The sequence below is a fragment of the Heteronotia binoei genome, chromosome 18 (assembly GCF_032191835.1).
Source record: "Heteronotia binoei isolate CCM8104 ecotype False Entrance Well chromosome 18, APGP_CSIRO_Hbin_v1, whole genome shotgun sequence".
Taxonomy (NCBI): Eukaryota; Metazoa; Chordata; class Lepidosauria; order Squamata; family Gekkonidae; genus Heteronotia; species Heteronotia binoei.
Genome location: NC_083240.1, coordinates 39,333,603 through 39,360,471, shown reverse-complemented (window position 1 = coordinate 39,360,471; position 26,869 = coordinate 39,333,603). Strand labels below are relative to the sequence as shown.

General features: G+C 49.2%; 1 protein-coding gene across 4 annotated transcripts in view; it reads right to left on the bottom strand.

Annotated features, from left to right (window-relative positions):
• The window catches only part of RPH3AL (rabphilin 3A like (without C2 domains)), a 93,229-nt gene extending 71,779 nt beyond the window's left edge, over positions 1-21,450 (bottom strand). Inside the window, exons 1-5 of one of the 4 annotated variants that reach the window (XM_060258823.1) lie at positions 21,316-21,450; positions 11,749-11,846; positions 9,226-9,388; positions 4,642-4,754; positions 2,416-2,559 (exon numbers count right to left, since the gene is read on the bottom strand). In XM_060258823.1, coding sequence (XP_060114806.1) covers positions 2,416-2,559; positions 4,642-4,718 — 221 coding nt within the window. In that variant the 5' untranslated portion in view covers positions 4,719-4,754; positions 9,226-9,388; positions 11,749-11,846; positions 21,316-21,450. Of the gene's footprint in view, positions 1-2,415; positions 2,560-4,641; positions 4,755-7,762; positions 7,910-9,225; positions 9,389-11,748; positions 11,847-21,315 lie in introns of those variants that run through there. The other 3 variants (XM_060258821.1, XM_060258824.1, XM_060258822.1) reach the window with 3 other exon arrangements.
• Between the last annotated feature and the right edge of the window lie 5,419 nt (positions 21,451-26,869).

Sequence of the window (26,869 nt, the reverse complement as noted above, 5' to 3'; positions counted from 1 at the left end):
ATAAGCCAGGCAAAGCAAGCTGTGATGCAGAAGGAAGCAAGAGAGAGGGAGAAGGAAGCAGATGGCAGCCAGTCGCTTGGGGGTCTGATAGGAGTCCTCCAGGAGCCTGATTCGGCCCCGGGCCGCATGTTTGCACTAGAAGCACACTATTAGCTACAGTGTGTGTGTGTGTGTGTGTGTGTGTATATGTATGTATATATATATATATATATATAGCCGCTGTGTGACACAGAATGTTGGACTGGATGGGCCATTGGCCTGATGTAACATGGCTTCTCTTATGTTCTTATGTTCTTCTTATAAGCACAAGCAACCAGAGAAGCAGAGAGATTAGGGTCCCTCCCCCCGCAATAAGCCAGTAACTCTGGCTAATGGGGGTGGCGGACACCCTTTGGATGGAAAACTAGAAAATGGTAAGCCAGCGTATAACTCCAGGCAAACAGTTTCCCAGAGAATTACAGAGAGATGAAGTGGGCGACCGCGCACAGGCAGCTTGCCACTCCAAGCTCCGAGTGGCTTAAATATTATCCGACTCCCAGCTTTGAGCCGCTCAATCCGTCAGCTGCACCAAACGGGCCGCGGCCGTAAAGAAATCTCTCATTTTAATGGAGTATTAAGGCGGCAGTGATCTTCGTCAATTCACAAGGAGCCTCTGGACACCGGAGGAGAAAGCCACAATTATGTGCTCCAGCCGAGGTTTTATAATGCACGGCTACCGTCATGCTCCCAATAGCAGAATCCATCTTCCGGGGACGGATTTGTCACAACCAGAGCCGGGTCACACTTCCTGCTGCCCTGACGGAATACGCAATTTGTTTTCCTGCTGCGGGCGCCGGCCTTCTTATCAGCAAGGGGATGCAAACCTTGTCACGCAGACATACACCAAGCAGGAGTGTCGTGGGGAAAGGGGAGGGGCTGCAGCAGAAGTGTGCGTAGACACACAAATCTGCCTTCGACCATCAAGGTCCAGGGGTGGCCAAACTTGCTTAATGCAAGAGCCACACAGAATAAATGTCAGATGTTTGAGAGCCGCAAGACATGAACACCAGATGTTTGGGAGTCTCAAGGCAAGGAAGGAAAACAAATGAGGAGGGAGAGGTAGAAAGAAAACAATCCCCGGCATCTCCACTAAAAAGGGTCCAGGCAAATAGGCGTGAAGAACCTCAGCTTGAGACCCTGGAGAGCCGCTGCCACTCTGAGTAGGCAATACTGACTTCGATGGACCTGATTTCAGGGTCTGATTCAGTAGAAGGCTGCTTCATATGTTCAACTTTAACTTTAAATGCATTCTCCAAGTCGTCAGCTGGCTTGGCTCGGAGAAGTGATTTAAAGAGAGGAATGCCTTCTCCAAGCTGGCCAATGGGGTGGTGGGGGCTTCGAGAGCCACACAATATGTGTGAAAAAGCCACATGTGGCACTGCAGTCCATTGTTTTGACTACTTACCTCCAGGTGGAGGCTAGAGATCTCCCAGGATTACACGATCTCCAGGTAACAGAGATAAGAACATAAGAGAAGTCATGTTGGATCAGGGCAATGGCCCATCCAGTCCAACACTGTGTCACACAGTGGCCAAAAAAACCAGGTGCCATCAGGAGGTCCGTAAGAACATAAGAGAAGCCATGTTGGATCAGGCCAATGACCCATCCAGTCCAACACTCTGTGTCACACAGTGGCCAAAAATCCCAGGTGACATCAGGAGGTCCATAAGAACACAAGAGAAGCCATGTTGGATCAGGCCAGTGGCCCATCCAATCCAACACTCCGTGTCACACAGTGACCAAAAAACCCAGGTGCCATCAGGAGGTCCGTAAGAACATAAGAGAAGCCATGTTGGATCAGGCCAGTGGCCCATCCAGTCCAACACTCTGTGTCACACAGTGGCCAAAAAACCCAGGTGCCATCAGGAGGTCCATAAGAACATAACAGAAGCCATGTTGGATCAGGCCAGTGGCCCATCCAGTCCAACACTCTGTGTCACACAGTGGCCAAAAAACCCAGGTGCCATCAGGAGGTCCACCAGTGGATCAGCGGATCAGCTCACCTAGAGAAAACAGCTGCTTTGGAAGGTGAGCTCGATACCATTGTACCCCACTGATGTCCCTCCCCAAACCTCACACTCCCCAGCCTCTGCCCCCCAAATATCCAGGCATTTCACAACCAGGAGCTGGCAACCCGAAGAATAGCCCCTTCCAAGATGGTTTCTCATGCTCCAGGAAGCATGGCTCAGTGAGAAGAAATCCCATCACCCTCAGCATGCTCTGCACCCACCGCTCTCCCCCCCAGCCACCACATGTGGACAACTGAGAAACCAGCTGTGGAGATGCGCTCCCACCCATCCGAGGGGTCAGCAAATCGAAGGGGAAAGGACAGCAAGTCTTGTAAGGAGGAAGCAGGAAGCTGCGAGGCAAGAGTACCCAATTCTTTGCTGCTCAATAAGGTCGAGTCTTTCCGCCCGCTGGATGACCTCCAGGATGACCTCCATCTCCTGGGCGTTGAGAGCTTGGGTCTTGCGCTGCCGGTCGGTCTGGAAAGTGTGCACGGACCAGCCGGTCTGAAGCCTACAAGGAAAACAGGGGAGAAGGAAGGAAACCGTTCTGAAGCTTAGATGAGCGACTACATTAAAAAAAAAAACCCAACGTTGTTTGGGCAACCGACTTGCCAAGTCATTCTGCGCTGCTCCCTCCAATGCAAAACACAGGAATGTCACACCAGTGGGGCTCCAAGTGGTGGCTGGGGATCTCCCCCCCCCCCTCCTTACAAGTGGTCTCCAGGTGACAGAGATCAGCTCGCCCGGAGGAAATGGCTGCTTTGGAAGGCGGACTTCGAGGGCATTATGCCCCACTGAAGCCCCTCCCTTCCCCATGCCTTGCCCTGCCCTCCTCGGGCTCCGCCACCAAAATCTCCAGGCACTCCCCACTGGCAGCCCTACACATCAATTCACCCAGCCTTGTAGTCAGAAATTTTGGGGTTGGGAGGGGCAGGTGATAAAATTTTGGGTGGGAGGGCCATGGCGCTTGTCTGCTTCTTCCAGCGGCCAGCCACCCGGCCCCAGATCTCTCTTGAACTCTCTCTCTGTCGCTCTCTCATGCTCTCACTTGCTGACACTCTCTCCTGCTCTCTCGTTCACTCAGTTTTGCTGTCACGCTCTCCTCTCGCGCTTTCTCTCAGTTGCTGTCTCATGCTCTCACTCTCTCCTGCCCTCTCGTTCACTCAGTTTTGCTGTCACGCTCTCCTCTCGCGCTTTCTCTCAGTTGCTGTCTCATGCTCTCACTCTCTCCTGCTCTCTCGTTCACTCAGTTTTGCTGTCACTCTCTCCTCTCGCGCTCCCTCTTTCTGTCTCTCATCTGCTCTCTCTCGTGCTCTCTCACTAGTCGCGCTCTCTCTCTCTCTCCTGTCGCTCTCTTGCTCGCTTTTGTTGTCGCTCTCCTCTCGTGCTTTCTCTCACTGTCACTGTCTCTCTCCCTCTCACTGTCCCCATCTCGTGCTCTCTTTCTCTCTGTGTTGCTCTCTCTCTCACGCTCTCTTACTCTCTCTCGGGCTCTCCTCTCACTCTCACTCTCTAGCTATGAGCCCGAATTCACGCTGAACAATTTACATTTTCGCAGTCGGGTTTAGGGTTTATATAGTACTACTGAGCAACGAGCTGTATTTCACCGTCAGTGTGCATCCTATTGGCCACATTTAGAAAGCTTTTTTTTCCCCCCTTCTGGAGGGGCCGAACTAGAACTCGAGAGCATCCAAAAACGCTGATGGGCAGTAGGTTCAGGGCAGACAAATGGAAATTAGGCAGAGAGTGATTCCAGTGTGGCATTCGCTGCCAGAGGATGGCATGACGGCCACAGGAATAAACAGCTTTCAAAGGGGATTAGATAGATTCAGGGAGGGTAGGTCTATTAGTGGCTATTGGACATGGTGACTGAGGGGAACCTCCACAGTCAGAGGCACTAAACCTCTGAATTCCAGAGCCAGGAGGCAGCATCAGGGGAAGGCCTCAACCTCTGTTGTATATTGCTGTTAGATTTATATGCTGCCTCTCACCGCCGAGTGGTCTCGATGCAGCTAATAACAGCTAAAATATTAACAGGCATCAATTAAAAACATAATACAAAGAAAACTAAGAGGCACCCTGCATAAACAGACCTGACTAATGAAAAGCTAAATGATAAGTTGTGAAGGGCCCACATACCATCCATCTGGAAGGAGGCCACAGGGCTTTTTTTGTAGCAGGAACTCCTTTGCATATTAGGCCACATCCCTCTTACGTAGCCAATCCTCCTGGAGCTTACAGGGCTCTTCTTACAGGGCCCACTGCACGCTCCAGGAGGATTGGCTACCTCAGGGGTTTATGGTCTCATGCGCAAAGGAGTTCCTACTACAAAAAAAAAACCGGGGCCACCACAAAGAAAGCCCTCGTCCCAGTAGATACTAGGTGAACATGGACTATTGGTCTGATCCAGCATGACTCTTCTTTTGTCCTTAAACACAAAACTTCAGATCAGTGAGGGCAACCTTGTGGCTAAGTTTTTAAAAAAAATCTTGGAGAAGGCACACTGAAAGTTGCCCCAGGCAACCTGCCAACTGATTCCCCCACTCCATCCACCCACTCAGCAGGCTGCAAGGAGGCTGCTCTGGACACGTACTTGGCCCTCAGCGCCAGCTGCCTGTCGTTCGGACAAACCCACTGGTCGTTTCCGTTGCCAAAAATCGTGTCAGCCATGGCAAGGGGCTTTGGAGGTGGCAGGTCGCATCAAGCCTGCAGAAAAGAGAACATGCGTTAAACTGCTTTGCAACTGCAGTCACGGCCACACATCACGAACGTCCTGCCCGATGGGGTCCGGAAGACTCCCACCCTCCTGGCTTTTCTGCAAAGGACACAAAAACCACATTATTCTTTTTCGCCCAGGTGAGAAGTCTACACCGGGGTGGCCACACTTGCTTAACATAAGAGCCACACAGATTGAGTGTCAGATGTTTGAGAACTGCAAGACATGAACGTCAGCTGTTTGAGAACTGCAAGACATGGACGTCAGATGTTTGAGAACTGCAAGACATGAACGTCAGCTGTTTGAAAATTGCAAGACATGAACGTCAGCTGTTTGAGAACTGCAAGACATGAACGTCAGATGTTTGAGAACTGCAAGACATGAACGTCAGCTGCTTGAGAACTGCAAGACATGAACGTCAGATGTTTGTGGGGGTGGGGGGGAAGGAAGGAAGGAAGGAAGGAAGGAAGGAAGGAAGGAAGGAAGGAAGGAAGGAAGGAAGGAAGGAAGGAAGGAAGGAAGGAAGGAAGGAAGGAAGGAAGGAAGGAAGGAAGGAAGCTTTAACTTTAAACGCATTCTCCAAGCAGCTGGCTGTTTTGGCAAAGTAATTTAAAGAGACAAATAAATGCCTTCTACAAGCTAGCCAATGGGGCAGTGGAGGCTTCAAGAGTCACACAATATATCTGAAAGAGCCACATGTGGCTCCCGAACCACGGTTTGGCCACCCCTGGTCTGCACTGTAACGAAATGGTTCAGAAAAACACTTCAAAAACAGGACAGGGACTGTGGACTACACTGCAATGCACAGTACATATGCACAGTACAATGTAATTTCTGAATTGCTTAACATATCATGTTAATTGAATTTAGTTCTGGGTATAAGCTTCCATGTGCATGCACACCAACTGTATCTGAAGAAGTGTGCATACACACAAAAGCTTATGTGCAGAATTAAACTTTGTTGGTCTGAAAGGTGTCATCTAGACTCAACATTTGTTCTATAGCTTCAGACTGACATGCCTTCCCACCTGAATCTATATCATGTCCACTGTTATACTTTGTTTGAGCTCTGCCATGGATTTCTGCTTGGTTTCAGATATCTGTAGTCTAGGTCAGTGATCCCCAACCTCTTTGGCACTAGGGACCAGTTTTGTGGAAGGCAATTTTTCCACGGACCGGAGGGGGAGAGTGTGTGATGATTTCGGGATGATACAATTGTGCACTTTATTTTGGTGTGGTGGTTAAGAGTGCAGACTCTTTATCTTATTTGATTCTCCACTCCTCCACTTGCAGCTGCTGGAATGGCCTTGGGTCAGCCATAGCTCTCACAGAGTTGTCCTTGAAAGGGCAGCTTCTGTGAGAGCCCTTTCAGCCCCACCCACTTCACAAGGTGTATGTTGTGGAGGAAGAAGATAAAGGAGATTGTGAGCTGCTCTGAGATTTGGAGTGGAGGGCAGGCTATAAATCCAATGTCATTGTCTTACTATTACTACATGAAATAATTATACAACTCATGGCCCAGTTGCTGACAGGTCACGGACCGGGACCGGTATCGGCCCATGGCCCAGGGGTTGGGGATCCTTGCTCTAGGTTATCAAATCCAGGCTGGGAAATTTCTGGAGATTTGGGGGGAAAGCCTGGAAGGGCAGGGTTTGGGGAGAAGGAAGAACTTTAATGTCATTTGGAGTCCTCCCTCCAAAGCAGTCAGTTTGGTGTAGTGGTTAACTGTGCAGGCTCTTATTTGGGAGAACCGGGTTTGATTCCCCACTCTTCCACTTGCAGCTGCTGGAATGCCCTTGGGTCAGCCATAGCTCTGGCAGAGGTTGTCCTTGAAAGGGCACCTTCCGGGAGAACTCTCTCAGCTCCACCCACCTCACAGGGTGTCTGTTGTGGGGGAGGAAGATAAAGGAGATTGTACACTGCTCTGAGACTCTGATTCAGAGAGAAGGGCGGAATATAAATCTACGGTCTCCTCCTTCTTCAGGGAAACCCAGCTCTGTAGTCTTCAGAGCAGCTGCAATTCCAGGAGGTCCCCAGGTTCCACCTGGAGGTTGGCAACACAACTGCAACCCTACTCCTATTATTTTGCTTATCGGCTGTCCCATTCTGCTGACTGTATATCAGCCTTGAGTTTTGGCGAGAAATGCAGATGAAAAACAATGTAATTTTTTTTTTTAAATGCACCCCTGCTCAAAAAACAACTTTGATGGCGTGTGTCACAGTAAAAGAGGAGAATGCCTCCCGGCGCAGGGATCATCTCTCTGGAGTAGGTAAGAACATAAGAACATAAGAGAAGCCATGTTGGATCAGGCCAACGGCCCATCAAGTCCAACACTCTGTGTCACACAGTGGCAAAAAATTTTATATACACACATACACTGTGGCTAATAGCCACTGATGGACTTGTGCTCCATATTTTTATCTAAACCCTTCTTGAAGGTGGCTATACTTGTGGCCGCCACCACCTCCTGTGGCAGTGAATTCCACATGTTAATCACCCTTTGGGTGAAGAAGTACTTCCTCGTTCAGGTAGAGTCTGAACGAGGCAGAAATGGCCCCCGTTTCTTGCCCTCCCACCTTCAGAGTGAAATCAGTTCAGGCAGAGACGGGAAACTGCCTTCAGCGAGCTCCCCTGTTAACACAGAGCCTGGACTCCGAGCTTCACAGCCCCAAACAAACTACTCTAACCACCGGCTCTCCAATTGGGTAGCCGAACAACTCCATTCACTGCCCCCTCCCCAGCTGGTTTAACCATGCCAGCTCATTAAACCCTCCACGTGAACGGGCAGTCTACCTCCAAGTACCAGACGCTGGAGACAATACCCCACAGGAGAGGCCGTCAGCTTCCACGGCCGACTTGCAGGCTTTGGGGCAACCTCTGGCCGGCCAGATGGGCCTGATCCAGCAAGGCTCTGAAGGGATCCAACCCGCTGCTCCTCCCAACAGTTTTAACAAGACACAGGCGCGAGGGCACAGCGCCGAGAGCTGCAAAACTCACCCCGAAGGGATTCCGCAACCCACCGGGGGCCTCTCCACAGCTGCTCACAGAAGCCTTCCTATTAAATATTTAGAGGCACATATATTCAATATTTGCATTTCCTGGCAGCAGCATTTGCCAGCAAGTAAATATAGATTTGGAGGAGGCAGCCTGAGAAAAAACACAGCGTGCTGCTCACCGAGTGCGTGTCAAAAAGCCAGTTCTGCTGCCCTCTGAACCCAAAAAAACAGCCTGCGCCAGTTGCCATAAGCCTCTTTCCCTCGCAACCTCGGCCTCTCTCCATCGGCAGACTCCCTTCCTCACTATCTGCTCTCTCACACAAGGCTCCGTAAACTGGGGGGAAAGGCAGCTCGGCCTTGGCTCATCTACCGGCAGGAAAAATACACGGACAAACACAGCTGCCCGTCTGCCCAGTTCCCAGCCGCAGAAGATGGGAGCACAAGGACCCACTCGCTCTGACTCTGAAAGGCAAAACACACTTCCCACCTGACGCAAACGGTCAGGAATTGCATGCCGGCCTGCCCCTCGAACTTCTCTTTTTTGAAAAAAATGCTAAACTCAATGGAAGAGCTAGGGACCCTGCCGGAACATTTCTCTGCTCCCTACAAAGGTGAGTTTGAAGGCCCTGACCAGGCCAGCCCAGGCAAGGCCGATCTCGTCAGATCTTGGAAGCGAAGCAGGGTCGACTCTGACAAGTACTAGGATGGGAGACCTCCTTGGAATACCAGCAGTCCGGGGGGGGGCAGAGGCAGGCTTTATTCAGTCACCTCCCTGAAGCAGGGCCCCCAGTAGGGGTCAGTCACCAGAGGTCATGACTTCCAGCTACACACACATGCAAGGAGGAGGAGGACGATACTGGATTTATATCCCGCCCTATACTCTGCATCTCACAGCGACTCACAATCTTCTTTATCTTCCTCCCCCACAACAGACACCCTGTGAGGTAGATGAAGATATTGGATTTATATCCCGCCCTCCACTCTGAAGAGTCTCAGAGCGGCTCACAATCTCCTTTACCTTCCTCCCCCACAACAGACACCCTGCGAGGTGGGTGGGGCTGAGAGGGCTCTCGCAGCAGCTGCCCTTTCAAGGACAACTCCAGCGAGAGCGATGGCTGACCCAAGGCCATTCCAGCAGGTGCAAGTGGAGGCGTGGGGAATCAAACCCGGTTCTCCCAGATAAGAGTCCGCACCCTTAACCACCACGCCAAACTGGCTCTCTCTGCAAACAAAATGCAAACATTTTTTTTAAGTTAGTTTGACGCAGGAGCCGCACGTTCCGCAAAGCACAACCATGGGAATTTTAGGGTCAGAATCTGGCATCCTGAACCCACTGAAAAAAAAAACCACATCAAATTCTAGCCTTCAGTCGCATAAAGGTAGACTGCGGCAAGCAGGGGAGGGTTGCTACACAGACACAAACCCTGGGGGAATTTCAGAAAAGGGAGACCAATCAAGACTTACCATATACTTCAGCAATGTGGAATGAGAAACGAGGGATGGATTGCTCTAGACCAGGGGTGGCCAAGCTAGGGCTCAGGAGCCACATGTGGTTCTTTCACACATGCTGTGCGTCTCTTGCAGCTGCTGGGAGAGCCCTCTCAGCCCCACCCACCTCACAAGGTGTCTGTTGTGGGGGAGGAAGATAAAGGAGATTGTGAGCCACTCTCTGAGTGGAGGGTGGAATATAAATCCAATGTCGTCGTCTTCTTTATGCCGAACTTTTTTTCTTGATCATCCCTTTCCTGTTTCTGCACAATGCCTCATGAGCTTCTCTGTTTTTCCATTTTCCACGGCTGGAATGATGGGTCTGTTTCTTTTACAATGCAAAGGATGCAAAAATAATGGCCATCGTGTACAGTTAACAGGAAGCCCCTGGCATGAGGAAACAGAAAACGGCGCAAGGGTTCGCCCAAGGAAGAAGCAAAAACAGAAAGCAGGGGCTTTCAAGTTGGGAACAGTTGCACAATGGTAATAGCATCCAGAGGTTCCCCCATTATGGCATGACCTACTCGCGAGCAGTGTTCCCTCTAAGCTGCGTTAGTGTGAGTTAGCGCAGAGTTTTTTAGCCTCCAGTTCCTGCATTTTAGTCTTCGCTCAGGAAGAGCAAATTTAATGCCAGCAGCTCACAAAGTAGAATTTTTGCTAACAAGACTCCACAGATTAGAGGGAAAATTGCTCATGACGGCAGGAAAGGAGACAAAACCCAGTTCCATATTCCAAGCCTATTATTATTATTATTGATTATTATTAGTATTTTTATTATTATTCTGTTCCTTGTTTCACCTCCGCACAGCAAACGGGCAGATTATGTCACCACTATTTCCTTAACCCTCTGAACTTGACGTTCCCAGGGTAGCTGGCATGGTTCTCCGGAGGTGGGCGGGGTGAGAACGCTGCAGGCAGCTCACATGACTGATTTCTGCAGGGAAACGTTTCTTGCTGAAGCTTCCTGCGGGAGTGGAAGGACTCTGGGGATCCCTTTTAAATAGGGTTGCCAATTCTCAGGTGGGGGCAGGGGATCCTCACGTTTGGAGGCCCTCCCCTTGCTTCAGGATCATCAGAAAGCAGGGCGGGGGGGGGGGGGAATGCCTGCTGGGCACTCTATTATTCCCTATGGAGAGTGATTCCCATAGGGTATAACGGAGAATTGATCTGCAGGTATCTGGGGCTCTAAAGGGGCTGTTTGAAATAGAGGCACCAAATTTTCAGCATAGCTTCCAGTGCCTCTCCTCAAAATACCCTCCAAGTATCAAAAAGATTGGACCAGGGGCTCCAATTCTATGAGCCCCAAAAGAAGGTGCCCCTATCCATTATTTCCAATGGAGGGAAGGCATTTGAAAGGTGTGTGGTCCCTTGAAATGTGATGGCCAGAACTCCCATCAAAGTTCAATTATGCTTGTCACACTCTTGCTCCTGGCTCCACCCCCAAAGTAAGTCTCCTGGCTCCACCCCCAAAGTCCCCAGATATTTCTTGAATTGGACTTGGCAACCCTGTCTTTAAAGCTGCAGCAGAAGGAGACTCCCAGAGCTCCGTCCGGCTTCCGGCTTCCAGACGGAGAACCAAATTCGGTTTCAATGTTATTTTGTGTGTGGGCGTCATGCACTGTCCAGGTGCTTCCCGCTTATAGCAACCCTATGGATCAAGGCCCTCCCACATGCCCTGTTGTTAACAGCCTCGCTTGGATCTTGTAAACTGAGGCGGCCTTTGGGGCTTCCTTGACTCAGCCAATCCATCTCAGTTTGGATCCTCCTCTTTTCCTAGCTGCCTTCAACCTCTCCAGGGCTTTATCCTTTTTTTAAGAAAAGCCCCAGCAGGAACTTATTTGCATATTAGGCCACGCCGCCTGACTGCAGCATTGTTTCACACAGGGCTTTTTCCAGCATAAAGAAGAGATACAAAGAAAACACCTTTAAGACATACGAGTGCTCGTGTTTTAAGCATGTTTTTTTATATCTCTACTGCCTAATCTTAAATAGGTACACACATGGCCCAGCCTGACAAGGCCCAGCGCGACGAGGTATAGTTTATATTAGATTTGGCCCTCATAACAAATGAGTTCAACACCCCTGAGATAGAATGTCAGGGTAGGATGTGGGAGACCCAGGTTCGAATCCTCACTCTGCCATGGAATCTTGCTGCCACGCTCTCAGCCTAACCTACCTCAAAGGGTTGTTGTGAGGAGAAAATGGAGGAGAGAATGGCATTTTAAGCCACTTTGGGTCATGACTGGGAAAAAAATCAGGGTATCAATCATTTTTTAGAAAACCAAATAAAGCAGATTCATCCCCTCAGAAATCAATCCTGGGGAGCCGAAAGGATACAAATACGCCTTTCCTCAGTTGTTGTGTTTTGTTCATAGTTGTCGTGAGACCCCCTTTTGCGTGATTATATCCAAGCGACACAAAGTATTTGTATTTACACAAATTGTTTTGGAAAAAATTCAACGCGGCAAGCTACAAGGTAATGCCAAAACAAATACTCACAGGTTTACTTTCCCCCAAGGAACAAGCAGGGAATCAAAGACGTGGAATTCTACACCACTCGCATGCTGAAGAAAATAACACAAATGGGACGGTGAAATCTGCAGGTATAACAGAGGGGGAAAGTTTCAGGAGGGAAACAAAAATATGCAGGTTCAACAGGGGGGAAAAAGAGGAGGAAAACAAGAGAGGAAAGTGCAGAATTGATGCTTCGGCCCTCACAAGGGAGAAAGAAAACCAAAAGACACAGCTGGGAAATTCGGTATCATCTCTAGCGAGCGCTGCCCCATTTTGCATCCCTGCCAAGCGCACAACTTGGTACGTTGACCCACAGCCAGGCGACTGGCCGACAAAAGCAGCCCTCGTAGTGCCGGATCAAACCCTATGGAGGCCCCTAGGTGGTCAAAATCTTGGGGGGGGGGGAGCCCTTGCAAATTATCTCAGAGTCCGAGTGCCCACCCCACTGCCCATGGCCCCCACTGCAGCCTGCAGGCACCTTCTTAAAAGCCCCTCTGACAAGCAGGGGAGAGGCAGCGAGAGGCAAACTTGGCAACAACACCAGCAGCAACTGCACCAGGCAAGTCAGGCAAAGAGCAGCTCAGTTGCTGGCTGTGCCGTGCAGGCTCCAAGCAGCGGAGAAACTGGGGGGTGGGGGAGGAGCTGGCCCACGGGCCCTGAAGGAGCGGGCCTACTTGGCCTAATTGTTAATCCGGCTCTGAGCCCTTGGCCGCTGTGGGGCCTCCCCACAATCTGTCACTTTCCCGCCATCTCTGAAGGACTCCTACTTCAGGAGGTCAGGTGGAGTCTCTCTCCTGCTTTTCCTTCCACCAACAACCGGTGCTGTGCAATTACCTTCAGCTGCGTAAGCCGGGCCCGATTGTGCCAAAGGAGAAACCTTAGCAACCCGAACAAACAACCGCTCAGTTGCTATGACAAGGAAGCAACAGCTGAGGAGGGAACAGAAAGAGATACGGAAAGATTCGCTCCTGGAGGCCAAAGGCGACCGGAAAGGAGAGGGGGAAGAAGCACCCTATCAGCAGCCAGAGAAAACCTGGATTAGTATTCCAGCTATTTAATGAGGTGTGGGGGTGTGAGCGGGGCTGGCTAATGTCAAATGTTCCAAAAACGTTCCTGTACAGCAGCAGCAGCAGCAGCTCCCATTCATTTCTAGAGGTTCCCATTTCCCCCTTTTCTCTCCCCAGAGATCTGCTGCAAGTATTTATTTATTATATTTGTATCCCGCCCTCCCCTGGCGGCCTCAGGGCGGCTCACAACAATTCAACCAATGTAAAATTAACTGTTACAATAAAATCACAATACGTTACTAAAACGTTTCAAACGTACACAATTTTAATCCCTAGATGGCGTCCTTATTTATTCTTGATTAGAAGAAGAATTGCAGATTTAAACCTGGCCCTTCTCCCTGAATCAGAGACTCAGAGCGGCTTACAATCTCCTATATCTTCTCCCCCCACAACAGACACCCTGTGAGTTGGGTGGGGCTGAGAGGGCTCTCACAGCAGCTGCCCTTTCAAGGACAACTCCTGCGAGAGCTATGGCTGACCCAAGGCCATTCCAGCGGCTACAAGTGGAGGAGTGGGGATTCAAAACCAGTTCCTCCCAGGTAAGAGTCCACACACTTGACCACTACACCAAACTGGCTCTCTAAATGCTGTTACTGTGCTGTTATTGGATGTCACTGAGCACCTTAGATTTCTGTTTGGGTCAGACTGAGATATTATTTAGATATTAAGATATTTGCTGCCTAGTTTCTTTGCTAGTGTGCTTATTTTGCAAATTTGTTTTATCCCCTTTTCATGCAAAAACAGGCAGCCATTTTAGCCAGAACTAGTTGCTTTCCAATGTATGGACTGACTTACTCGATTTATAATCCTGCCTTCCTGCCCAGGACCCAAAGCAGTTTATATCATTCTCCTGTCCTCACAACAACCTTGTGAAGTAGGTTAGGATGAGTGTGTGTCACTGGCCCAAGGTCACCCAGAAGGCTTCTACGGCACAAGTCAGAATTCGAACCCAGGTCTCCCAGATACTTGTCCAACACTCGTAACCAACTACAGGCTCATCTCTCTCTCTCTCTCTCTCTTGTATTTTTGTATTTTGTGCATGTGTGTGAGAGCGTGTGTCTGCACCTGGAAGTTATGTCGATCTCTGGTGACTGACCCCTAACTGGGGACCTGGAGGATATTCAAGGAGGTAGCTATCCAGCCCAGGGCAACTGCGGGTTTATCCAGAGCAGGGAAAAGCCAGGCCACAAATGCGAATTTTGAAAGTGGAAGCACATGACTGTGAAACTCTGAAACATCCCTGTTCCTTCCAGTGGAGAACTTAGCACTACTTCTTACCCTAGGTGAAACCCTCAGGATCACCCAAAGCAAGAATAAGCCGGGACAAACTTGTGTATGGCTGTTTCCTCCCTCTATTTACAGAGAAGACAGCTTACATACAGGCCTGCCTCCTCGGTGTCTCCGTTATCTCGGCCTGAAGAAATCCCACATTAAACACAGGCGATGAGTGGGGTTTTCAGCTTTCTTCTCAAAAGTTTCAATTACTGATGGGCTCACTGCAGGCCATTATTCCATGACCAACAATGGTTCTGTATGTTTATTTAGAACAAAGGTGTCAAACATGCGGCCCGGGGGCTGAATCAGGCCACCAGAGGGCTCCTATCAGGCCTCCGAACAACTGGCTGTCGTCTGCTTCCTTCTCCCTCTGTCTTGCGTCCTTCTTCATAACAGCTTGCTTTGCCAGGCTTGCTCAATTGCACAGGAGCTACAGAGCAAAGCCTCTGTTTTCTCCATTGGCTGAGGCTCCTCCCTTGGGGAGGAAGGATGGGGAAGAACAGCTTGCTTTGCCAGACTTTCTCAATCAAGCAGCAGAGCTACTGAGCCAAGCCTCTCTTCCTTCTATTGGCTGAGGCTCCTCCCCCTCCTGGTCCCCTGGGGAAGGAAGGAAAGAGCCACAGTTTACTTTGCCCAGATCCCTGGATCCCATGGGAGAAATACAAAGAAAGCACCTTTAAGACTGAGTGCGAATCTTTAAGCATGTTTTAAGTTTTGTTTTTTAAAAAACCCTTTAATTGTGTTTGTCTGTGTCCTTTCTAAAGTTTGTATCTCTGCTTCTTAATCTTAAATATGGCACGGCCTGGCAAGATCTCATTTGCGGCAGGTCCGGCCCTTGTAACAAATGAGTTCGACGCCCCTGATTTAGAAGCTGCTTCAAAAACATACGTATTTATTTAAATTTATTTAATTCATTTACACCCACCCACCCCCGCCACCTTTCTCCCTAACATGGACCCAAAGCAGCTTACATCGTCCTCCTCTCCTCCATTCTCGTTTGCTACATGATCTTAAAACACAATATAAGCCAGGATCCAAAAAGTTACAGAACTTCAACTGCACCCAAAGGTTGTGGCCCCTTCCCTGTGTAGGGTTGCCAGCTCCAGGTTGCCAAATTCCAAGAGATATGAGGGCGGAGCTTGGGGGAGGCATGACCTCCGTCGGGTGTAACACCATACAGGTCCCTCTCCAAAGCAGCCATTTTTTCCCAGGTGAACTGAGCTCTGTCATCTAGAAATCAATTGTAATTCTAGGAGATCCCAGGCTCCACCTGACGGCTGAGCAACACACAGAGAATCACAGCAAAAGGTGACAAGAGTAAACCCTGAGGTTCTTTGATAGCTAGCCTCTATATTAATTAACCCAGTTTTTAATACTTATAAACCTCTTAATACTATTTGAAACATTCTCACAAGACATTCTTTGCCAGGCTTGCTCAACTGAACAGGAGCTACAGAGCAAAGCCTCTATTTTCTCCATTGGCTGAGGCGCCTCCCTTAGGGAGGAAGGAGGGGAGGGCTAGCAAGTCCTATTTTGAAAGTTGTGAATGTTTTGAAGGAGAAGAGTTGGAATCTTGCCTGTGCTCTGATGAAATTGTAAAAAACTGGTCAAAGCCTTTGGTGAAACGAGGGAAAATAAAAGTACCACCTCGTAGCTGTGTTGCGCTGGGTACATCTCAAGCTGAATCTTCAAGAAACATCGTGGGGTCTCCTCAGGAGCAAGCGGACCAAGGATTCCCTTTAACATACGGAAGGACGAAACTTTATTATTATGAGACAGTTTATTCTGAACTTTCAAAGACTATGTTCTTCCTTTTTGTTCGCTAAAGGTGTTCTATTTATCAGCGTACGTTTTGGAATAATGTTTCGTGAGAATGTTTCAAATAGTACTAAGAGGTTTATAAGTATTAAAAACTGGGTGAATTGATATAGAGACTGGCTATCACAGAACCTCAGGGTTTACTCTTGTCACCCACCTGGAGGCTGGCAACCACACTGTAAGGGGATTTTCCCTCTTAACCCATGAAAATATCAGTGGTGCCCATCTTCAGTAATGACAAGAGCTACTACACAGATTCACGCAGGCAGCCGTGTCGGTCTAAAGCAACAGAACAAAGTGTAAGGCCAAGAGCACCTTTTAAGACCAGCGAAGTTTTATTCCAGGTATAAGAAGGTTGCATGCACAGAAAGCTTATCCCCAGAATTAAACTCTGTTGGTCTTAAAGGTGCCACTGGACTTGAACTTCATACTACACCAAGTTTGCAATAGCAGCATGGCCCTTTGCCCCTTTGTCCTTCTGTTTCTAATAGTTGGGCTTGCTAAAGAAGAAGATGATGATGATATTGGATTTATATCCCTCCCTCCACTCCAAAGAGTCTCAGAGCGGCACACAATCTCCTTTACCTTCCTCCCCCACAACAGACACCCTGTGAGGTAGATGAAGATATTGGATTTATATCCCGCCCTCCACTCCGAAGAGTCTCAGAGCGGCTCACAATCTCCTTTCCTTCCTCCCCCACAACAGACACCCTGTGAGGTAAATGAAGATATTGGATTTATATCCTGCCCTCCACTCCAAAGAGTCTCAGAGCGGCTCACAATCTCCTTTGCCTTCCTCCCCCACACAGACACCCTGTGAGGTAGATGAAGATATTGGATTTATATCCCGCCCTCCACTCCGAAGAGTCTCAGAGAGGGCTACAATCTCCTTTACCTTCCCCCCCCCACAACAGACACCCTGTCAAGGTAGATGAAGATATTGGATTTATATCCCGCCCTCCACTCCAAAGAGTCTCAGAGCGGCTCACAATCTCCTTTACCTTCCTCCCCCACAACAGACACCCTGTGAGGTAGATGAAGATATTGGATTTATATCTCGCCCTCCACTCCAAAGAGTCTCAGAGCGGCTCACAATCTCCTTTACCTTCCTCCCCCACAACAGACACCCTGTGAGGTAGATGAAGATATTGCATTTATATCCTGCCCTCCACTCCAAAGAGTCTCAGAGCGGCTCACAATCTCCTTTACCTTCCTCCCCCACAACAGACACCCTGTGAGGTAGATGAAGATATTGGATTTATATCCTGCCCTCCGCTCCAAAGAGTCTCAGAGCGGCTCACAATCTCCTTTACCTTCCTCCCCCACAACAGACACCCTGTGAGGTAGATGAAGATATTGGATTTATATCCCGCCCTCCACTCCAAAGAGTCTCAGAGCGGCTCACAATCTCCTTTACCTTCCTCCCCACAACAGACACCCTGTGAGGTAGATGAAGATATTGGATTTATATCCTGCCCTCCCACTCCAAAGAGTCTCAGAGCGGCTCACAATCTCCTTTACCTTCCTCCCCCACAACAGACACCCTGTGAGGTAGATGAAGATATTGGATTTATATCTCGCCCTTCGCTCCAAGAGTCTCAGAGCGGCTCACAATCTCCTTTACCTTCTCCCCCTACAACAGACACCCTGTGAGGTAGATGAAGATATTGGATTTATATCTCGCTTTTCGCTCCAAAGAGTCTCAGAGCGGCTCACAATCTCATTTACCTTCCTCCCCACAACAGACACCCTGTGAGGTAGATGAAGATATTGGATTTATATCTCGCCTTCCGCTCGAAGAATCTCAGAGCAGCTCACAATCTCCTTTACCTTCCCCCCCACAACAGATACCCTGTGAGGTAGATGAAGATATTGGATTTATATCCTGCCTCCACTCAAAAGAGTCTCAGAGCGGCTCACAATCTCCTTTACCTTCTCCCCCACAACAGACCCCTGTGAGGTAGATGAAGATATTGGATTTATATCTCGCCCTCCGCTCCGAAGAGTCTCAGAGCGGTTCACAATCTCCTTTACCTTCCCCCCCACAACAGACACCCTGTGAGGTAGATGGAGATATTGGATTTATATCCTTGCCCTCCACTCCAAAGAGTCTCAGAGGTGGCTCACAATCTCCTTTACCTTCCTCCCCCACAACAGACACCCTGTGAGGTAAATGAAGATATTGGATTTATATCCTGCCCTCCACTCAAAGAGTCTCAGAGCGGCTCACAATCTCCTTTCCCTTCCTCCCCCACAACAGACACCCTGTGAGGTGGCTGGGGCTGGAGAGGGCTCTCACAGCAGCTGCCCTTTCAAGGACAACCTCTGCCAGAGCTATGGCTGACCCAAGGCCATTCCAGCAGCTGCAAGTGGACGAGTGGGGAATCAAACCAGTTCTCCCAGATAAGAGTACGTGCACTTCACCACTACACCAAACTGGCTGTCTTCGCATATGCAGGGAAGGGGGGGAAGGAGGAGACAAAACCCAGGTGCAAGCTAATGGACTGCACCTCTTTAGCTTTGAATAGTCCTTAACTAAGGACCAAAACATCTAGGTCAGGGGTGGCCAACCTTGCTTAATGTAAGAGCCACATAGAATAAATGTTTGAGAGCCGCAAGGCATGAACGTCAGATGTTGAGATCTGCAAGACAGATGGAAGGAAGGAAAATAGATGAGGAGGGAAGGAGAGGTGGAAAGAAAGCAGTGTTAACGGTTAAATGCATTCTCCAAGTCACTGACTGACTTGGCTTGGCTTGGAGAAGTGATTTAAAGAGGTGAATGCCTTCTCCAAGCCAGCCGATGGGGCAATGTGGGCTTCAAGAGTCACACAATACGTATGAAAGAGCTACCTGTGGCTCCCAAGCCACAGTTTGGCCGCCCCTGCTCTAGGCAAACAGAACACTAGCAACAGCAGGGAGACAGCTTCTCTTCACCTCCGCTTCGCTGTGTCAATTTCCTTTTCTTTTTCCCCAGGGAGGTCCTGACGGAGGGCAGCGGCATTGCCCCTGCTTCTCCTCCCCCTGCAACCTGAAGCGATGCAGCCCATCCTGCTAACTCAGGTCTCTCCCACTCCAGTCCCCCGCAGGTGCAAACCAGGCCTAAGCCTTAATTGGACTCTTCGGTTTGCAGACCCGCAACACAATGTCTCCCTTCAGCAGTGACACATTGGAATGAAATCAGGTGTGGGCATCGACAAAAGAACTTGAGGATTCTCTTGCCGACGCCTGTTCGACCACCCACGCTCGCCTTTATGGGGAGAAAGATGCAAAGTCCATTGTCGTGGGATATTTAAGGGAAGAAGCCTCAATTTCGCTAGTTCATTCGGCTTTTACATTGTCTACCGCTTCACTTGGGTAGCAGGCTTTAGAGCAGCACCAAATGCTTTATTATCAGAAGAAGAAGAAGATATTGGATTTCTATCCCGCCCTCCACTCCAAAGAGTCTCAGAGCGGCTCACAATCTCCTTTACCTTCCTCCCCCACAACAGACACCCTGTGAGGTGGGTGGGGCTGGAGAGGGCTCTCACAGCAGCTGCCCTTTCAAGGACAACCTCTGCCAGAGCTATGGCTGACCCAAGGCCATGCCAGCAGGTGCAAGTGGAGGAGTGGGGAATCAAACCCGGTTCTCCCAGATAAGTGTCCGCACACTTAACCACTACACCAAACCGGCTCTCAGCTGTAATCCAATCCAACAGACCTTGCCGACTGTTTTGTAGCCTGTTTTATGAAGGAAAATATTGAATGAGGGGGGGGAGGGAAATGTTTACCTAACCTCAAATTGCAATCTGACATCCCTTCTGCTCGAAAAACATGACCCCAACAAGAGGTTGCTTAGAGTGAAAGAAACCACAAGCGCTCCCGCCCGAGGATCAGTGTGACAGAGGTTAAGTTACAGAGAAAGTTAATTAGCAAAGATAGCCAATTAAACAGCAAGCCTCCTCTGGTTCCTTCAACAAACGTAGCCTTGAGACTGACAAGGCCAACTGTTCGCTAACGATTTCTGCTATACAGAACATACATGCCCAGTTCTCAGTGCGTCTGCAGTGAAACTCCAAGCTAAATCTGGATAAAACGGGGCAAGGGGGCAAAATATTCAGGCGATCATTATTTTTATCCTATCTTACTTTCACCCGGCCTTCATTTTATTCTTATAACAACATGGTGAATGCTGTGTGACTTTGATAAAACAACAATCTTAAAAGGCACCTGCGGCTTCAAATACCCCACCAATTAAGGAGGATGCCTGCTGCATCCCTGTGTGAGTTACTGTGCTTTTCCCAATCGGCCTCCCCTGGGAAGGCAATTCTGCCACACCTCTGCAACGGGACAGTCTAATAACTCCAGATGCACAGGCATGGTACAACCACCTGCACTCAGAACATTAACTCATGCAGAAGCACAGAAGGTAGCTAGCTCTAAAGACATCTCCCAGACACACAAGCACTTACTTTCAGGCACTGTATCTCTTCTCTCAGGGTTGTTAGATGAATCAAATGGAGGCCAGGGAGACCTGGGTTCAAATTCCCCCTGGGCCAGTCACTTTCAGCATGGCTTACTTTGCAGGGTTCATGGGGATGCCAACCTCCAGGTGGGACCTGGGGATCCTCCAGAATTTCAGTTGATCTCCAGACTACAAAGAGCAATTCTCCTAGAAAAAATGGATACTTTGGAAGGTGGACTCACTGGCATTGTACCCAGTTGGGGTCCCTCTCCTCTCTTCAAGCTCTACCTCAAATCTCCAGGAGTTTCCCAACCTGGAGCAGGCAACCTGAACCTCACCCCCCATCCCCTGCCAATGGCCAAGAGGGCCTTGACAACATTATAAGATTACTGGTAAGCTAAAAAAGGAGAAAAGCGTAGTGAGGGTGCCACCCAGAGCTCTTACAAAGAAACAAGAAGCCTAAAAACAAACCCATTTTGCAACAGTAGAACCTGCAACCAATTTCAATTTTTAACATTTAAAAGGTGCACGACTCCAAATCAGAATAGGGGACTTCGTTCTGTCCCAAATGTCCCTGTTTGCCCAGCGTTCCCTCCCGGCAGGTTCAGCAGCCCGCGGCAAAGGTGGAAAACACCAACCCGCTTATCCGACGGCCCCGCAAGGCGCCTGCGTGAACAGGAGGCGTGCTGTTTTCCCCTACCGACTTGCCGGTTGCACAGAGCGGGCCGTTCAGATCACCAAGTAACTTCCCGAGTTTGACTTTGACAAATGCATTTTTAAAGGAAAAAAAACATTCCTATCTTTTAGGGTTTTTTTAAAAAGACCCAGGACTGGCAACGAACTTCCTCCGAGAGGTTGCGGCATTTCATTTGGAGAGCTCAAGGCACAGAGAGAGAGAGGGGGGGGGGGCAAAGTGAAGTTTGAAAAAGCAAAGGGGAAGAAGCGGCTCACCTCAGCCTCTCTCCAGCGAGGGCGAGCTGCGGCAGGGACCTCCAGGCGCCGCGGAGCGAGACCCCCCCCCCCCCGCTACACAGCCCGCCCGGCCCGCCGCAGCTGCCGCCCCCAGGGCTGCTCCACACAACTGGCAGGCATTACTCAGCCCTTCAGTCAATAAGGGGCCGGCGGCAGCCAGCCGACCGTGCCGCGCGGCTGCCGCCAAACCTCGGCCTGGATCGTGGGAGAGGACCGCGGCGGATTGCCAAGGGACGGGGCGGCAGGGAGGGAAATAGATAGCAGGAGGGGGGGAGAGGTGAAAGAAAGAAAGAAAGAAAGAAAGAAAGAAAGAAAGAAAGAAAGAAAGAAAGAAAGAAAGAAAGAAAGAAAAGAAAGAAAGAAAGAAAGAAAGAAAGAAAGAAAGAAAGAAAGAAAGAAAGAAAGAAAGAAAGAAAGGGAGGGAGAGAGAGAGAGAGAGAGAAAGAGAGAAAGAAAGAGAGAGAGCGAAAGAAAGAAAGAAAGAAAGAAAGAAAGAAAGAAAGAAAGAAAGAAAGAAAGAGAGAGAAAGGGAGGGAGGAGGAGAGAGAGAGAGAGAAAGAAACAAAGAAAGAAAGAAAGAAAGAAAGAAAGAAAGAAGGAAAGAAAGAAAGAAAGAAAGAAAGAAAGAAAGAAAGAAAGAAAGAAAGAAAGAAAGAAAGAAAGAAAGAAAGAAAGAAAGAAGGAGGGAGAGGGAGAGAGAAAGAGAGAAAGGGAGGGAGAGAGAGAGAGCGAGAGAGAGAAAGAAAGAAAGAAAGAAAGAAAGAAAGAAAGAAAGAAAGAAAAGAAAGAAAGAAAGAAGGAGGGAGAGGGAGAGAGAAAGAGAGAAAGGGAGGGAGAGAGAGAGAGCGAGAGAGAGAAAGAAAGAAAGAAAGAAAGAAAGAAAGAAAGAAAGAAAGAAAGAAAGAAAGAAAGAAAGAGAAAGGGAGGGAGGGAGGGAGAGAGAAAGGGAGGGAGGGAGAGAGAGAGAAAGAGAGAGAGAGAGAGAAAGAAAGAAAGAAAGAAAGAAAGAAAGAAAGAAAGAAAGAAAGAAGGAGGGAGAGGGAGAGAGAAAGAGAGAAAGGGAGGGAGAGAGAGAGAGCGAGAGAGAGAAAGAAAGAAAGAAAGAAAGAAAGAAAGAAAGAAAGAAAGAAAGAGAAAGGGAGGGGGGAGAAAGGTGGAGAGAGAGAGAGAGAGAGAGAGATACTGGATTTATATCCTGCCCTATACTTTGAAGCTCAGAGTCTAAGTGCCTAAGCTCAGTGCCGAAGCGATGCAGCATTTATACATCAATATTTATATCCCGCTTTTCTCCCTACAGGGACCCCAAAGCAGCTTACAGCAAGGGGAAGAAGAGATACTCTCCAAATAAAGCATCCAACAAACAGCAGCCTACATCTTGGGTAATTCCCCACCCAGAGGGTGAAGGAAGCAGATGACAGCCAGTTGCTCGGAGGCCTGATAGGAGCCCTCCTCCAGAGGCCTGATTTGGCCCCCAAACTGCATGTTCGACACCCCTGCTCTATGGGCTGCTCTATAGGCACATGGGGCTGCAGCTAGGGTCGCCACCCTCCAGGTGAGACCTGGGGATCCCCTGGAGTTACAGCTCCTCTCCAGACTACAGAGATCAGTTCCCCTGGAAGAAGTGGCTGCTTTGGAGGGTGGACTCCACGCCATTGTTTCTTGCTGAAATCCCCCTAGGCTTCAACCCCCCCCCCCTCCAATCTCTAGGTAATTCCCCACCCAGAGGTGGCAGTCCCAGCAAAGATGCGAAAAAGCTGGCAAAACAGCTTCCTCCCAGGGTTGCCCAATGGCAGAGGGTTGAGGGGGAAAGTTGCCAGATCCAATCGGGGGAGACTCCTGAAGGTTTGGGGGTGGAGCCTGGGGAGGACAAGGAACTCAGTGGGGTGCAGGGCCATAGAGTCCACCCTCCAAAGCAGCCATATCCCCCAGGGGAACTGATCTCTGTCATCCTGGGCCGGTGCGTGGGAGTAGGCAAAGTAGGCAGTCGTCTAGGGCGCCACCTGGCCAAGGGAACACCACTGGGCGCCCCCTCCCAACGCATGACCCTGGCTCCTGCCCACTGTCACCTTGTCCTCTCCCATCATCAAGCTGCCCTCAACAAAGCCAAGCCACTCCCCCCGCTCCCCGCTGTGTGACTTGGCCTCCCACCTCATCCAATCCCGCCACTCTCCTTCCTGGTGTGACCGGCAAGCCCTTATTCTCACAATTTTTTAATAACTTATCACGTTTTTTAGAAAAATTAAAAATCAGTAAATTAAAAACGTGAAAAGTTTCAAGTTTGGGGCTCTTCATTTTCCCTATATTTTTTACAAATGGTGATTCGCTAGTGGGTGATTCGCCTAGGGCGCCAGGAAGCCTAGCACTGGGCCTGCTGTCATCCAGAGATGAACCGTAATTGGGGGGGGGGGGGGGAAGCAGGTCCCACCTGGAGGTTGGCATCCCTACTTCTCTACAATGTATGGGGTAGGTCCTCTGCCCCGTTCTACTAGTGGAAGGCCTTTCCTCTGGCAAAGGTGGGGTCAGCGGAGATATGAACATATGAACATATGAAGCTGCCTTATACTGAATCAGACCTTTGGTCCATCGAAGTCAGTATTGTCTTCTCAGACTGGCAGCGGCTCTCCAGGGTTTCAAGCTGAGGTTTTTCATACCTATTTGCCTGGACCCTTTTTTGGAGATGCCAGGGATTGAACCTGGGACCTTCTGCTTCCCAAGCAGAAGCTCTACCACTGAGCCACCGTCCCTCCCCAAGATCATGGAGGCAAAAGGAATGGAAGAAAAAAACCAACAAACTCACTTGGTGTACAAAATAATTCTCTATGTAATCCACAGAATACAATTTATAGTCTTGAATAACAAATCAATGATACAGCCAAAAGACCATCCAATGCAATTTTTTTAGTCATCTTTATTTTGTATATTTATAGCCCGCCCTTTCCCGTGAAGGGCGGATTCCAACAAGCTAAAACATTAAAACCGACAATAAAACATCAAAATAGTTAAAAACAATGAAACCGATACATTAAGTCAATCGTTCAAGACGGCATGGATGGTATAAGCGCTTGAGGCATAATTACCGTGGGCAGCCTAAGTTGCCCCAAAATGTCAACAGTATTGTCCCCAAATGAAGTGGCAGCCATTCCTGGGAGGCCAGCTGGATGGTGCAGTAGGGTGAGGACGTCCGCTTGCCTCAACCAAAGACCTAGCTCCGTTTTACAGGCCCTCCGGAAGGGCCCAAATCTCTGTAGGGAGCTGATTCCGAAAAGGCCCCGGCCCTGGTCGAGGCAAGCCAGACGTCCTTTGGGCCACGGATGGTCAAAAGATGTTGGTCGACCAATCGCAGTGGCCTTCCGCAATGCACAACTACTGTCCAAAAGACTTGACGTTTAAAGTGTAGTCCAATGATAAAAAGAGCTGGTCCAATTTCATTTCGGATATGAACTATCCTCCTTCAGGAGACCATCTTCCAAATTCCAAATTGTATTTTGTGGATTAGAGAATTATTTTGGACACGGAGTGAGTTTGTCGTTTTTCTTCACCCTCCAGGTGGGGCCTGGAGTTCTCCCAGAATTACGGATGATCTCCAGCCAACAGAGATCAGTTCCCCTGGAGGAAATGGCTGCTTTGGAGGGGAGGCACTGTGGCATTGTATTTCACCAAGGACCCTTCCCAACTCCACCATCAGCTCTCTAGGCTAGGGGTGTCAAACATGCAGCCCAGGAGTTGAATCAGGCCCCCAAGCAACTGGCTGCCATCTGCTTCCTTCCCCCTCTCTCTTGCTTCCTTCTGCATCACAGCTTGCTTTGCCAGGCTTGCTCAATTGCACAGAAGCTACAGAGCAAAGCCTCTATTTTCTCCATTGGCTGTGGCTCCTCCCTTGGGGAGGTGGCGGAGGGGAGGGAGAGCTTGCTTTCCCAGGCTCTCTCAATGGCACAGCAGAGCTACTGAGCCAAACCTCTCTTCCTTCTACTAGTTGAGGCTCCTCCCCGTCCTGATCCCCTGGAGAAGGAAGGAAAGAGCCAGAGCGTCCTTTGCCTAGTTCCCTCGATCTGACAGGAGAGATACAAAGAAAGCACCGTTAAGACCAACGAGCGCTAACCATTTCAGCATGTTTTATTTTTAAAAAAAATCTTTAATTTGTTTGTCTGTGTCACAACTCAGGGGGGTCTTACCAATTACTGCCTCCACTCTGGGTTCAGGGTCTCTCTTGAGAAGGCTCAGAGTACCCTCCCAAGCCCTTCCAGGCCTCCCTTAGCTTCGGCCAAGTAATAGGTGTGAGGATCAGGCAGAGTGAACAACAACAAAAAAAGATTTATTTAAAACAGGGGTGGGGAACCTGTCGGACATTGTAACTTACTTGCCTAAACATGCCTTGAACTGCTTATGTTTCCTTGCCCTAACTAACTCCATTTTGAATGATTCCACTAACCCTGTGAATAAAGGTTTGCATTTTAAACACTTTTGTAACAGTTACTAACCACAGTGAGAAATTCCATGCATAGCGCTAACAAACACAGTAAGACTTTGAAGATAGTAAGCCTCAAGGTAACCAGCAGGGTTCCTTCCTTGGGAAAGAGATAAGGAGGCCTGAGAACCGGCAATTGCCTCCGGAAAGTGTGAGAATGGGTTTATTGTTTAGCTTTTGATGTGAGTGGTTAAAATAGTATGCTGTGCTTTGAATTGTATCAATCTCAACTCGTACCTGTCCCAGACCACTAGTTCTCAAATAAATTGATTAACTTTGCTACAAATGATGGTCCGTTTTACTTTGAAGTTCCAAGTGTGACAGAAGCTTTTTTCTGCCAAGGGCCATATAGATATTTATAACATCATTCGCAGGCCATAAAAAATTATCAGCTTAAAAAACAGTGCTCTGCCAAGGAAGAATGCTTCAGGCCAGCAAAATTAATGCAAATAATTGTTTTTCTATTTGAAGTCATGTGGGGAGAGCCTAATCTGGCACACACAAACGCCCTGCTGCCCTAGGCAAATGCATAGGTCCAGGGCTTTTTTGTAGAAAAAGCCCAGCAGGAACTCGGTAGCATATTAGACCCCATCCCCTAATATTAGCATATTAGGCCACACCATCTGGGATAATCAAGTGCAAACTGAACCGTGACAGTAACTTTTCCAGGCCCTGCAGCAATTCTGGCCGGCCAGCCAGGCCCCAGGGAGGCTGCTGCACAGTACATCTGAGCCCTGTGATCCCTGCCTGGCCCTGGGGAGGCTGCTGCACAGCACGGCTGGGCCCCACGATCCTCGCTGGCCAGCCAGGCCCCAGGGAGGCTGCCACATGGCAATCTATGTATCTGTCCAGCAATCCCCGAGGGCCACACCAAGTGACCTCGAGGGCCATATACGGCCCTTGGGACGGAGGTTCCCCACCCCTGATTTAAAAGGTCAGTGCAATATAACAAACAAGGTGCATAAAACAGTAAAAGGGGTGAAGGGAAAAATAAACAAATGCCCTAACTTGTCTGAACTTACTGTCCCTACTGTGTCAGTCAGACCTAGTCTACTCACCCTTCCTCTA